This window comes from Zonotrichia leucophrys, chromosome 9, assembly GCF_028769735.1.
Source record: "Zonotrichia leucophrys gambelii isolate GWCS_2022_RI chromosome 9, RI_Zleu_2.0, whole genome shotgun sequence".
Lineage (NCBI taxonomy): Eukaryota > Metazoa > Chordata > Aves > Passeriformes > Passerellidae > Zonotrichia > Zonotrichia leucophrys.
The window spans coordinates 6,277,776-6,292,130 of record NC_088179.1 but is presented as its reverse complement, the minus strand read 5'-3'; the positions used below and the strand labels follow the sequence as shown (position 1 = coordinate 6,292,130).

Sequence of the window (14,355 nt, the reverse complement as noted above, 5' to 3'; positions counted from 1 at the left end):
AGAGCTTAGTTCTGCAGTGGTGTTTGTGTGATCTCAAGCAGACTACTTAAATCCTGTGCTGCCACTTTCAGTTGAGTTTGTGGTGCTGTTCTGCATGCAAAGGAGAATTCTCTTCTCCAGCTTCTACGAATGGCCAGGCAAGAAGAGTCTCAAACTGTAAGCAGTCACTGTTCTGGTGATGCAGAAAGATTCTGACAAGAGGATCACACATTCCCTCCCTGCACTGCCCAGTTTTCCCCTTGATCACTGCAGTTATTCCACAGTGTCTCATTGCTACTTCTTTTTTAGCTGCTTTCAGGAAACACTGTGGAGTTGAGGCTATAGCACCTGTTCTCAGGGAGAAGGAGCTAGGGAGACATTAAAGTCGCCTTTAGTAAGTACCAGCCTGGCTTTAGGTGAGAAAAACCATTAGAAGGTTGCTGTAATCATTCCTAAATAAAGTATTATATCACAGGAAACTTCAGTTTTAGAGGTGTACTTAAATTTAAAGATGACAAGTAGAAAATTAATACACATACATCCAAACAAACATAATGTGTAAAGATGCCAAGTAAAACTCATAAGAAAAATTGAAAATCAAAGTTTGTATTAGATATAAATTTATGATTTTTAATATATTAGTTTTGAATTTTCTCTACCACTGTTTTACTCTGTGGCAATTAAGACTGTCTCGGTACTTTGCTTGTGTGCACCTTGAATTCCTTTAGGTGTAACTTTGATGTGAATTGCTTGACTTTGTAGTCTTTGTCTAGGGATAATTACAATTACATATTTTTATTTTACCCCTATGACTTGTAGCACAACTTTATTTGGTTTGCATAATTCTTGAAAAGCATGCATTAAAATACAATGCAAGAACAATCTCTCCTGCCTAAACTGCGAGAGAAACATTTTAAATTAAATATTAAATTGCATGTGAGTTCTAAAGCATTTTGAAACGCAAAATAGCTGGAACAGAGTTTCTATTCCACATTTGTTGATTGTTGCTTTGAATTTGCAGAGAACAAAGGCACTAATTGCACTGATTACCTTGGGCTGGTGGCTCTGTGGCTGGGAACTCCTCTGTGCCCGTTCCCCCAGCTGCTCTGTCAGAGCTGCAGGACATCCTCTCTCTGGGGAGCTGCAGCAAGGATGCCTGGGCTGCACAGGGCTGGGGAGCCTTGGCAGGAGAAGGAACACTTCTTAGTCCTTACCTTTGGCTCTGTGTGTTCAGGGGCTCTCATCTCACTGCTCATGGCAGCTGAGCAAAGCATTGCCTGGGAACGGCCAGGTCGAGTATGTCCACGGGGTTAAGCACACCAGGGGCACCTGGGCAGAAGGGATCTGTTAGGATTAGATGGCTTAATGCTCTGTGGAAGAATTCCTGACATAATATTGTATATTCCCACTGTTTAAATACTCTGATTGACAGTGACATTCTGTGCTGGCACTTCCTCAGTTGATTCTTTGATGAAGTGCCATCCTAACAACCCCTCCTGAGCACATACATGTGCATGTGTTGGTCTTCATGAGCTGACAGAGGGACAGTTCACCAACTGAGTGTGTCAAGTTAATCTGAAGCAGAGGAGAGGGAGCACTTCCTGAAGTGTTTCAATATCAGGCCATCATCTACAGGTGGGAGAGCCATGCATGGAGCTCTGTCTTATCAATGAGATATTCAGCTCAAGTGGATTATTTATGTAGCAATATGGCACAAAGCAGAGAAAGTTGTCTTTTTAATATCTGCCAGTAGTAATTTAAATTTTGTGCTTGTCATACATGTCTTTTTGAGCTTCCACACCTGCTTGCAGAGTCAACAACAGAATGTTTCCCTCGTTTTTTACCTCTGTTTAAGAGGGGGAATGTTAAATCATTTTTGCATTGGTAAGAGCAGGAATCCCAAGACACAGATGTTCCCTCAAGATACTTGAAGTTAAGCACTCAGATTCAAGTGCATGATTTAAGAAACTTGAAAGTATAGACAGCAGTTAGAGTTTCAGATAAAATTCATTACTGAATCTAAAATACATTTGAGAATTATATCCTTTAAATGTTACTACACAGAGGTAAAAGCAATCTCACATGGACCTACTGAATCTCTGAGTCTGTTTCCACACCAGCTGTGCCCCAGCACCTGGATACCTGTACCAGATGATAATTCACCATGTTTATAGTGAACTGTAAATTCTGTGCAGAAGAAGAGGGAGGAAGCCATCTGTGCTGTCCCTTCATTTGTGCTGCTCGGGCTTCTACCGTGCTGCTTCACTTTCCACTCCCAGAGTTGTCAAGGGACACTTTTTTCAGAGTCTCAACACTTTCTCATGGCTCACAAAGTCCATCCTCTCCTACCTGTCTTCTGTGGTGTGGTTTTATACCAAGAAATCATTCCCTGAGTTCTCTGTGAGCTCTGGTAGCTTTTCAGAAAGCCTCCTGAGGCTTCTTGGTTCATTCCCATCCTCATTGTACTGCACAGCCTGTGCTAGGCTGTCTCTACCTCCATGTTGCTGTGGATATTTCCCTGCCTGTAGCCTTTGGAACACCCAGCTAAGGGGTGATTAGGAACTCACAGTCCCCTTTGGATTATGAATTCTCAAACAAGCATTTAGTCTGTGCAAATTTGGGTTGAGCTGATGCTGCAAATAGTGATTTTCCCAGAGGCCATGTCTAAATATGCTTGGTTCATGTTTGCAGAGCTGGTGTGGACCCAGCTCTTCCCTTGGTACATAATCCCTTTTACTGTAAAATTAGTTTCTTTGGCAGCTTTTTGACAATTTAGTCAAGGGCCCTCAATGCCTTGGTTTCTCCACATGCAAAATGGAGACAGCACCTCCTTACACTTCACTGAACTGGGAAGCTTCACTCCCTGAGTTCTGAAGCTACTTCAGCTCATACCTGGAAGATGCAGTGGAAATATTTGGCTGAAAAATAGAAGCCCTTAGGGGGAAGTGTTTCAGAGCTCATGCCATTCAGGAGGTCAAACCAGCTGATCACAATTTTGCCTCTGGCTTTGAAACCTTTTATCTGTTAAATATATACATCCACAATTATACAGGCTTAATTATTTTATGCATATGTGCACTCCACCAGCAAGGCTCTGTTGTGGTTTTGCTACTGTGAGAGTGTGGACAAATTTACATTCCCACATTTTGGTGCTGTCCTTGGACTGTAATGAACACCTTGATGGAAGAATGATGGCTGCTCCAAAAACTGATTGGATAAAATTGGTGTCATCTTATTAACAAAGCTGCCTTTAGGTGTAATTAAGTTATACTTAGTTTAGTACAAGATCTGACAGTATGAGAGTACTGTAATTAATTCCAAGTTTTGTTAACATATTAATTGACACAAGGTAAGCTTCCCATAGTACTTGCAAAACGTGCTCATGTTACTCAGGAAGTGAAAAGATTTTTAAGAAAATGCTCTTATTTATAAAAGCATGCTCATAACACCTTTTCATTTGGAATTGGGTTTGGTTTCTTGCAGGCTCAGGCCTGGATGTCAGGTGTGCTCTGGTCATGGAAATCTTCCTGCTTCTGAAACCCAGTTAGTGTGGGTGCTGAAGTTCAAGCAACTGACAGTCTTTTACTTAAGTTTGAGAATGACTTCAACTCCTTTCCTTAAATAGAACATTAATTTTTTCAAAACTAATCTGTAACCAGCTTTGTTTCTGCAGCTGTCATTCATTCAGCTCTGTGTTTCCCTGTGAACACAGCGCTGCTGAAATTACTGCACACATTGTCTCTACTTGTCTCATTTTCAGTAGCAAAAGTTTATGATCACTTCAAAGAACTAATTTGAGAGACTAAATTGATGTTTGTAGTGAATGTTAATTTTCTTCCATTAAGATATTGCATATATAATGTAAATATTTGTATGTATATGCCCACAATATAGGCATGTGCTGGAAAAGCAGAAGTGGTGAATTTACTCAAGTGCTCTTCCAAGGTCTTCTAAGGTTTCCCAGTAGGGAAGTGTAGAATACCAGATTATAATAAATAATGATCTTTTATTTATTTTGTGTTTTGTTTTTCACAGCTACAAGAAAACCAAGATGAAATCGAAAATATGATGAACTCTATTTTTAAGGGTATATTTGTTCATAGATACCGGTAAGAAAATGCATGTTCCAGTAGGCTCTGCTAATAAAGTGTGGTCATAAGGAAAGTCAGGGGCAGTTCCTGGGTTAACTTTCCTCTGATGTAATATTCTAGATGCTGCAGGATCACTGTCAAAACACTTGAAGTTATGGAAGAATATGCAAATTGTAACCTCTATTAATTACTCAGTACAGCCATCCACACAACTTTCTTTTAATTCAGTAGACAGCTTTAAAGGGTTGTGGGAGACATGGGCTTTGAATCTTTGCATTTTGAAAAGAAAAGTTGTCCATGTTGGAAGCACAAAAATGACATATCTTAAAAATAATCAAATAATTACTGTGTATCATAGGATAGCAGTTGTCCTCCAGCCTGCATTTCCTTTTGTATGTCTTGGGTGTAAACTGCAAATTTGGAATGTGGTTTACCAGAGAACAGTAGTCTTGTAAAATAGATTTAGGGTTGTTGTGTGTCACAAGATGTCTCAGAGCATCTGCATCACCTTGGTGCATCCAGCTCTTTAAATGTTAATTGACTTGCTGAAATCAAAAGATAAAATTCCAGGGTACCAAACTATGCAATTAACTTTTCACATTTCAGTTCTGCTTTAAAAGTTTATAATTTATGGAATCTTTTAGGAAGATGGAAGAAAAAAGGGGTGTATGAGAAGAGGGTTGGAAGGTGAAGAGGAACCCATAGTTCAGTTGGACAGAGGGATGATTGTAATTTGGAGAAAAGCACACAGGAAACTGGGAAGGTGCTCGTGCTGACAAAGGTGCGAGTGTGAGCAGCACAGTGGGGTTGGAGAGTGTCTCCTCAGTGCCTGAGCATGGAAAGAAAGTTCATGGTTTATGGTCAGGAAGCCTTGAGCTGCTTGGCAGCAGGAGGATGGGTATGCAGAGCCAGCAGGTACATGAGTGTGCTAGATCAGTGTTGCACTCACACCATTTTGTAAGGAGAGCAGCTTTCATGGCATAAGTAAAACAGCTGAAGAAATTAAATTCTAAGTGTTTCCATTTTTATCCTTTCAGAACTTATTGTATTATATCAAACAAAACATTACTTTAAAATATCCTCTCAGTAGTTCATGCTCTTGTGTGGGACTGGAAAAAGACTCAGCCTTTTGGTGGTCTGCATTGTGGTACTTTTGCTTTTTCTTTTGAAATCCTCCTTTTGTAAAAAAGTTTCTTTTTGTGCTTCCTGCCACCACTAGTAAAGACCTGATTTTGCTGATGTTACTGTAAAAAAGGAGAGGCCAAATCAATAAACTCCATCCGTGCCCTGGAAAAAGGTGCCCATGGTGGCCCTGTTAGACCCGTGGGGAATTGACTGAAATCAGACAGGTGGTGGCACCACTTGTGCCACTGTTCAGAGGGGTCAGCAGGAGTCTGTTCCCACCCTGAGCCACCTCTTTGAGCACAAGCTGTCCCTGACCTTTTGGGGAGCCACAACATTCACCAAACTGTGAGTAATGATACACAGCAGAGGGCACAGAGTGACACTCCTGCACTCACAGCTGGGTGAGAAAAAGAGGGGGAAAAGGTCTGTGTGAAACCCAGCTAACTGACAGCAAAGCCCCGGGGGGATAAAATGTAAAGCATTGTGAACTATTATCTGCTTTCATAACTTCCTAATTTCTTGAACCTTCCTTCTCTCAAATAGTTCAAATTATTTATAAACTTCACATGATTTTACAGGCCTTAGACCATGAAAGTGATGATTTTGAAAGAATGTTATTTTAATTATTGCCGGAGAATAAGTCCCATCCTTCAATATGGTTCAGACTCAGCCACAGTGATTGATGCTTAGTGACCTTTGTAGCTTAAATAACAAGTCCTTGACCTAAGCAAAACTCCCAAAACTGTTTCGTTCAGGATGTGTCTTCTGACAAGTGTTGCAGTGAAATTACATCTTCTTTCTATAGATTGGCTTCCAATTTATTGGAAGATTTCAGTCCTTACTTCTCTTATCAAGATTAAAAAAAAAAAAAACAAAAAAGATTTGCAGAAATAGCTAAATAGTTTCTAGGTATAATGCTAGTCTAGTGTAAACAACAGATTTGGTCAAAGCTGACAACCACTCCAGCAACCCTGAGGAGCACACTGCTCTACACCTGACATTTCCCAAATATCCCATCAGAGACTCTGTGGCTCAAGTTCTGAATACTGCTGGCCTTAACCACAATTCTTGTGTGTGCTTTGGCATGAAAGGCACACTGAAGTGGCACTTGGAGTGGCACTGGTAAAATCTGTTTCCTGACACTGCTGTGGTTTGTCCTAAGGTTTATGGGCCTGCCTTGTCAAGCCAAAATTTCAAAAAGAAATGCAGAATTTCTTACCTGAACCCCTTTTGTCAAATCCTTTCAGAAGCTGCATCATGGAGGATCACTTTACCCAGAGTAGGAACTTAGGCTGTGAATATTTTCACCTTGTAGACCTTTCTTTGCATTTTGTGCTGAAAAGAGAGTTAAATATATTTCATGTATAAGATCTGTAGATGCCACATCAGTTTTCATTTCTGTACTGGACCAGATTCTCTTTCTTTCTAGAAGCATTTGGCAAGTAATACAAGCTTACATCACTAATTTATAATTATGATAATTAATAATGCATTCATTATTCCAAAAACACTTCCAGTGCAGGTATAATTAGCATTTGTATGTTCTTGTGTCATCCAGAAATAATGGGTATTTTCAAAAAGCTAAACAATTCATAGTGACCAAAATGTATTTAACTGTATAAAAATTAGAAGAAAAGAATTATAGTTTAATGACAAGCAGTTACCCACATTAAGAGCAAAGGTTCCAAGATTTTTTTGGCTGTATTGTGTTTGATACAGCATTGTATGGGCATGGAGTCTGTGTTAATGATTCCTGCAGGAACACAGGTGTGATTCTGATCAGTGATATTTGCCTGGAAGGTGATGTGGAGTGGGAAGTGCTGTCTCACAAGTTCCCCTGCTCCTCTGGCAGCTGGAGTCTGTTTGCTGGTCTCACATCCTTGATTCTGTCTCTTTTTCAATTATACTGGAGATGTTAAATTCTTATTGTATTAAATCTCCTATTAAGTTGAATAGCTTTCTTCTTTCTTTTTTTTTTTGTTTTAATTAGCAGCTTGGAGTGAGTGTCTGTAGTGCTGAGGGATCCCTGAGAAGGCTTTTGAATGAAGAAGCAGTTTTTCACTGTCTGCCTGGGGAAGCTTGAATGCACTCTTAGAGAAAACATGATTCTTCTTGCTTTTTGGCTGGCTGTCTGCATGATTAAATAGTTGTTGACATTTAGGTTCTTTTTGGTATTGCCATTAAATCCTTCCAAAATCCTTTACAGTTAGTAAATTTATAAGGTGGTGAAATAACTTACTTGGATGTGAGTACTCAGGCTGTCATCCCCTAGTAAGAATGTTTTCCTCACTACTTGGTGTTGCTGCAGACTCCCCATTTTTCTTGATTTATGTTTACTAGTCTTTTAGGTTTTTCTGTAAGTCTTGCATTCATCCACCTCTACTTTGCTTTTAAAATAGTTTGCAAGTAACTTCATCGAAGAGAATTGCTAATCTAATTAAGCACTCACAGACACGCATATATGTGTGTTTCTGTGACTACAGTCATAGTTTAAACTAAAACTTGTCTTCATTATGACTGCCTTTCCCATAAGGAATGCAGTTTTTAACCCTTGAGTGTGATATTTAGCACATTGGTCCTTACACTACTTAAATCTGTTTGAGAAATCCCTGGTTAGGACAACTTGTCTGATGCCCTGCCCTGCTCCTAATGCAGCTTGTCTCCATTGTGGATTGTCCTTTACCTTGGTTCTGAGGTTACAGAGGCTTCAGGAAGTTGGACAGACCAGGTTTCCTGATGCTGTTGGGAAGCTGTTAAAATGAATGTTTCTCAAAGGCAGAGAGAGACAATGGCAGTGGTTTGGGGCATTCACACAGGTGTCCCCCCCAGGCTATTGCATTAAATGCATTGCATGCTGTTCATGCTTTCCTGCTGTTGCAGCAGTACAGTTTCCTCCCTACAAGTTGGGTTCAAGCACTCAGACCTGCCTGGAGAAGCCCCCCTGGCCATGTGTGATGCTGGCCTTGGTTCATGGTCCCTGTGGGACCCAGGGGTCCAGCTCAGGGTCTGCAGTCAGGGGCAGGGCAAAGGCACTGGATCAGCTGGGGCAGCCTGCAGGAGGGCAGTACATAGTTCCAGTGTGGAGTCACTAGGGGCTTGCTGCACTGGGTTGGGGCTATGAACCTGTGCAGTGTCTTGACCAGAAGAGTGAGTGCATTTTACTTACATTTTGTAAAATCAATTCCTTTCAGAACAGTGCAGTTTTTAGTTTTTGCAGTTATTCTCTTGCTTGAAGCTTGGAATTTTTCTTTCCTTCCCATAAATTAAATTTCATTTTGGGGCTCTGTTGGTCTGGTTTAGAATTAAATTGATGTTTATTACTTTTCCAAGAAGATTTTTTTCTATAAAAATACAAAACAAGAGTCTCAATCAGAAGCAAGTTCCAGTGTTTGCAAAGCACCAGACATTCCCTTCTTCTGTTCAGTGACTCTTTGTGTTCTTCTTGTATACAGCTGAAATTTGGAACTGTGAGGCAGTGCCAGCTGGAGTGGCACAAGTGATTTCTCATGGTAACAGATGTCCCAGAGATGGATTTACTGAAGGGACAGATGGCCCCCATCCCTTTTCCCGTTGTTTCATTATTAGTAAAGATGCCATGCTCCATGTCAGGCAGGCAGGAAAGTGCCAATCAGATGGAAAGCACTTCCATCCTGGTCTCCTTAGGTGACCTCTCCAGTTTCCTGCCACCCCTCCTCACTAAGCAGCTGATAGGTCTGCCTGAGATACATCTCTGCTTCTTCCATGACTTGCCAGTCAGAATGTAGGATAAAAGCAAGAAAATGGGAAGAAACCAATGCTGAAGTGCAAAATTCTCATGGGTTTTGTTGTAGGGGTGTTCATGGTGGGTACAAAATGAGATCTCTTTGTGTAGCAAATTCCATTGTGCTCCTCTGGCAGATGCCTTTGGCCAAACCCAATAGCCTCTCCCACCTTGCAATGGCTCTGCACCTTGAGCTGGAGACAGGGCTGCAAAGCAAAAGTCAGTGATGCTGTTTCAGAAATGATTGTCCACAGGAGGTTTGTAGCTTGGGTTCATAGTTCTCTTTGAAAAGAGAGAAGTTAAAGATGGAGTAATAGACTAAGAAGCAAACTAGGGTGAGGATTTCTTTATGTAGAGGAAATGTAGGAGCATATGTGAACACTGAAATTATTAGATTAGTGAGTTCAAGGATGTACAGGAACAGAAAATCGGTGAGTGAGGTGGCAGTAAGAACAGTGACAGCCCCCACATAGTGAGGGTCATGACCAGTAACAGCAAATATTATAGCAGTGGGAATGAGAAGGATATTTGTCTGTAATCTGGCTAATCCTTGTTCTTTTTTTTTTTTTCTGTAATAGTGATGCTATTGCTGAGATTAGAGCTGTCTGTATTGAAGAAATTGGTGTCTGGATGAAAATGTACAGTGATGCCTTCCTGAATGATAGTTATTTAAAATATGTTGGTTGGACACTACATGACAGGGTGAGTATTGTGTATTCCCACATACAGCTGAGTGCACTGGAGGCATCCTTGGTTTACAAAGAAATAGTTCTGTTTCCTCACCTGGTATCTTTCCATCAGGTCACTTCCAGGTATTGGCTTCAGTTAGGAGGCAGCACTCCCAGTCTTCTTAGTCCATGTGCTTTTGGTGTGATCAGTCTCAGATGAAGTATCTTGACAGAAATCCTGCCATGGGGCTTTTCTGTTGATTACAAGAGAAAGAGAAGTTTCCTCAGAGCACCCCTGAGAGCCTCTGTCTGAAGCACAATGGGAAAGGGGTTTCCATGTGTCTTCCATTTACATTTCCAAAGGTTAGAGGAAAAAAGGAGATCTCTGGGTCCTCAATAGACACCACTGGTTCCTATGAATGGAATGCTCGTCAGTTCACTTTCCCTTCCTTGAAGAATCTTTTCAAGGTTCTCTTTAGCTTTTTCTTCAGAAAATTGTTGAAACACCAGATGGAAGGAAAAGAGGTGCTTTTCTGGCTCAGCACAGTTCCTAGTACTGATGGTATCCACCCAGTTCCTGCAGCCAGAGGATCCCATTCTGGGTGCTGACGGAAAACTTTGCACCTCTGCCTGGGGGGATTTGTACACCAGCACTGCCTGTGCTCCCACTCCCACCAAAACCACTGGAATCACTTGTTTTACTCTAAATGCCCTTGCTGTCACTATCCAAGGAATACAAAGGAGACTTTGAGTACTGTTGAAGTGCTTACGAAGTTCCAGCATCCTGATTCAGACTATTCTCCTTTTCTAGGAGCACTGCTGGGAAAAAATGGTCAGTCTGCAAGTTCATTTGGATGACTTGCATAATTGATAGTTAACAGCTGATTCTTGAAAAATATTACTTTTCTCAATAACTTCAAACATCATCTTAATATTTAGGATCTGACTTGGTCACTCTTGTGCTGAATTCTGAACAGCACAGGTTATGCAGATGTTGGCTTTTACCAACAATAGAAGTCAGCTGCTGCTGCTGGCTCATTTAACTACAGCTGCCAGGAATCTGCATCTTGCCTTCATTGGGGTGAGCAGTTCACTTGTTAAGATATCCTCTAGACATGGGATTTCTTTCCAAACCTGTTGTTCTCAAACTTTCCCTTTACAAATTTTCCCCAGACTTTTACAATAGTTCTCGTTGAGCAAAACTTGGTCAGGAGGAAGATCCTGCTTACTGCTCCCATGGGCCATGACCACTGTCTGCCCCAGAGCCACTGCTCTGTGTCTCAGTGAATGCTGGACATGGAAACCCAGCCATGGCAGGGCCTGGAGGGACAGAGCTGCTGCTCTGTGTCCCTTGTTGGTGACATTGCTGTGCCTCACAAGTTGCCATGCCCTAGGAGAAGATATCATTGTTCAAGTTAGCAAACCAGTGGGGATGTCAGCTCAGGCTGGAGGATCAGGATTTAAGGTGTGTGCAGGGCTTTGTTTTACTAGGACTTGTAATTGAAATAAATTATTCCTTGAATAATTGCAGTGGATTTTTGGGAGCATATTCTAAACCTTGTAGAACATTTCCACAAAGTAGCACCTCCAGAATGTAGTGGGGCTGCACTTCACAGCTCTCAGCCCCCTCCTAGTGTCTTTGAAGTCCATCCATTTCTCACATCACTCCCTTTACCCATCTGTGGAATCTCACACTCTCATCTGTCACATCCAGCAATTTCTCATGTCATGTGCAGTATTTTCTCAAACCCTCTTCTGTTAGTTTAACCTCAGGCCAGGGTCTAGTCATCTGCCTGCAGCCTTAACACATATTTATACCTCACCTTTTTGAAAATCAATGTGTTCTTTCATAGCAGAGAAATTTTGAATTACAGTGTTAGGATAAAAAACTGGACCATTTGGACCAGGCACAGCAGAATTGTATCAGACTGCTCTTCCTCTGCTTTGTAAGATATTTTGTTCCAGGCCACAGAAGTGCCCTGGGGTTCTAAGTCTTTAAATCACTAAAGTGTTTAATGTCCCAGTCCACCTGATAGGAGGTTTTATTGATGTTGTGGATGTGTCATCTGCAGAGTGAGACAGACTGTAGGCAGAACAGGGAAGAGTCTGGGGCAGGTGTCAAATAATGAAAAGGGAGGGAATGGAGAGGGACATTTTGGGAGGCACAGAAAGGAGGGTGGAGGTGCAACAGGAAGAAATTGGAAAAAGATGGAGTACGAGCCAACTGAAAATGCAAAGCTTTCAGAAGCACAAGATCCCTTAACAGCATGGTTTTCATTGGCACTGCCTGAAAAAACTGCCAGCTGGTACCCAAGTTTCTTGATTTTGCTTTGCTTTGATCAGGAAATAATTTTTGCTATAATTGGTATTTAAAAAATGAAGGCTGAGGCAATAGCCATAAGCTATTTCCACTTCACATGAACAGCAGTCACCCCAAAATTATTAACTTCTCTGGAAGTTTGCTGCTGCAAAAAGGAGACAGCAGTGCAGGAGATTGCTGAGGAATTTCATATTCTACTTCAGAAGACATATGAATTAAAGCACAGGGAAGAACAGTTCTTACACTTCTTTGTAGTAGCTCCAACGTAGTCTTTCAGAGGTAGAATACAGAAGTTTACTTCTCTAACTTGGAAAATCCTTATATTTTGTATGTTTATCATGTCTGTCAGATTTCAAACAAATGTCTGTAGGGATTTTTGGTTTTTATAGATTTTCATTTGAATGTGGCTTTGACATTTTGCCATTCTCTGCTTTTAAGCATCTCTTTTATTCCTGTGTATCTGGGAGCATAAATTAAAAGTGTACAAACTATGATATAATTGGGTGAAAAGCTCTCTTGAAAGTAAGAGTTTTAAGTTAGACTGTTCAATCTTAATTTTCATACTTCATTGATGTGTGGAACTGTTTTGAAACCATAATTGTCTTTAGAGACCTGGACAGTCATGGTCCATTCTTAAAACCAGTTCCTAACACATAAGAAAATGCTTTTTCCTTCTTTGCTTTCCTCTTACTTTGCTTATTCTCTATTTCTGTGGGGAGGATGAACCCAGGGTCCTCTGGAACAGATGTTCCTCTTGTGCTTGACCTCCTAATTAAATAATGAATGAATTTGTTAAGTTCATCTCTTAGTTTACTAAGTCTCTTGCTGACCTTCCTGTCCATCCTGTTTGCAGCTTTTACACTGGCATAAGTTTCTAAAGAATCACCCTAACAAGCTTCCCACCCAATCATTTCCTTGCTAGAAGGTGTTTGTGGTGTTCAAAGCTCCTGTGAGCTGGATGAGTCTCACACTTATGAAGAACCATCTTGTGTGTGGTGTGTTGAGGGGCTGTGGGACATTGCTGCTCCTTCACTCCGTAGTGTCTCCACTTTAGAAAAGTAAATTGACACTGCAGTGAACTCCACAGAGTATATTTGAGTAGATTTGTGTTTATAACCTTTTTGTTAGCCACACTGCCTGCATCAACCACTTGGAAATCCTGCATCCTTATTTTGGATTTATTTGCTGCATTCTTTAACTTTTTGTGGAGTCACTTGAAAGGGAAGCACTAACAGACATATAAGTGATGGCACATTAATTCTTTGTTTGCAAATTGGAAGAAATTCAGCATTGTAGGTGACTGCATGTGGGTTTTGGTTTTCAGCTAAATTGCAAATTGGCTTTGGTCATTTGCATAACATTTTAAATGTACATTAAACAAATTACAGTATTATGTTTTTTAATATTCATGTGCATTTGGTTAAAGTATTCTGACAGCTAATCTCAGTGTTTTTTATTTAGCAAGGTGAAGTGAGGTTGAAGTGTTTGAAAGCTCTTCAGAGTCTGTATACCAACAGAGAGTTGTTTCCCAAACTGGAGCTGTTCACAAATAGATTCAAGGTAAGAGGAAATACAGGTTTTGGAAGGAGGACAGAAAGTAAAAGTGTCATCATCCTGTTGTGGTCTTTGAGTCACATCTATTAAGAATAAACTCATTAGTTTGGGACAAGGCTTGTAACTGCAGCACTAAAACTGTTACTGAATGCTGAAATTAAGCCAAAGCCATTTCACAGAGTTTATCTTGGAAGATTTGTCAGACTTAACCAGGATGATTATTTGTCTGTATGTATTATTTATAGCTTATATATTGTCCTTATTCAATCTGCCTGTACTTATTTAATTTTAGATTTATTGATTTTAAAGGATGTATACGAACACAATCTAAAATATAGCTGAAAGTAGCAGCCTGTAATGAAAGATTGTTTGTTACACAGCTTTTTTAGCTCAATATGTGCTTGTGTTTGGAGGGACAGTCACTTGGATGTGCATCACAGTCCTTTACACACTGAGCTGGCCTTGCTGCAGAACAGGAGCTCTCATTGTGCTTCCAAACCCCTTGAGCCAGATTGGCCCTTCAGGAGAGGAGTGCTGGGGGGATATTTCATGGGGTTTTTATTAGCACAAACTTTTTGTGTAATATCTGGATGAGAATGTGGCTGTTAATTCACTTTGTGGTCTGACTGCTTTATTGTGCAAGTGAACTGTCTGGAGAGATGGGTGTGGAAACCCTGTCCCTGCTCTTGTTTGGCTGCCTGCTGAGGAGAGTGCTCAGGCACTGCCACCATGTCAGCTGCTCCCTCTCCCCGTGGCTTTTGTGTTCTGCAGAACACACTGCTGTGGGAAAGGCTACCCCCAAGGAAAAACTCATTTATCTCATTTAAATCTTTATTAGAATGCTGATGAAAAATTTGT

General features: G+C 40.8%; 1 protein-coding gene across 3 annotated transcripts in view; it reads left to right on the top strand.

Moving 5' to 3' along the window:
- Positions 1–14,355, top strand: part of STAG1 (STAG1 cohesin complex component) — a 151,510-nt gene that overhangs the window by 91,808 nt on the left and 45,347 nt on the right. For all 3 annotated transcript variants that reach the window (XM_064721164.1, XM_064721165.1, XM_064721166.1), the window contains exons 9-11: positions 4,015–4,088; positions 9,534–9,657; positions 13,405–13,503. In XM_064721164.1, the coding sequence (XP_064577234.1) occupies positions 4,015–4,088; positions 9,534–9,657; positions 13,405–13,503 (297 nt within the window). The remainder of the gene's footprint in view (positions 1–4,014; positions 4,089–9,533; positions 9,658–13,404; positions 13,504–14,355) is intronic.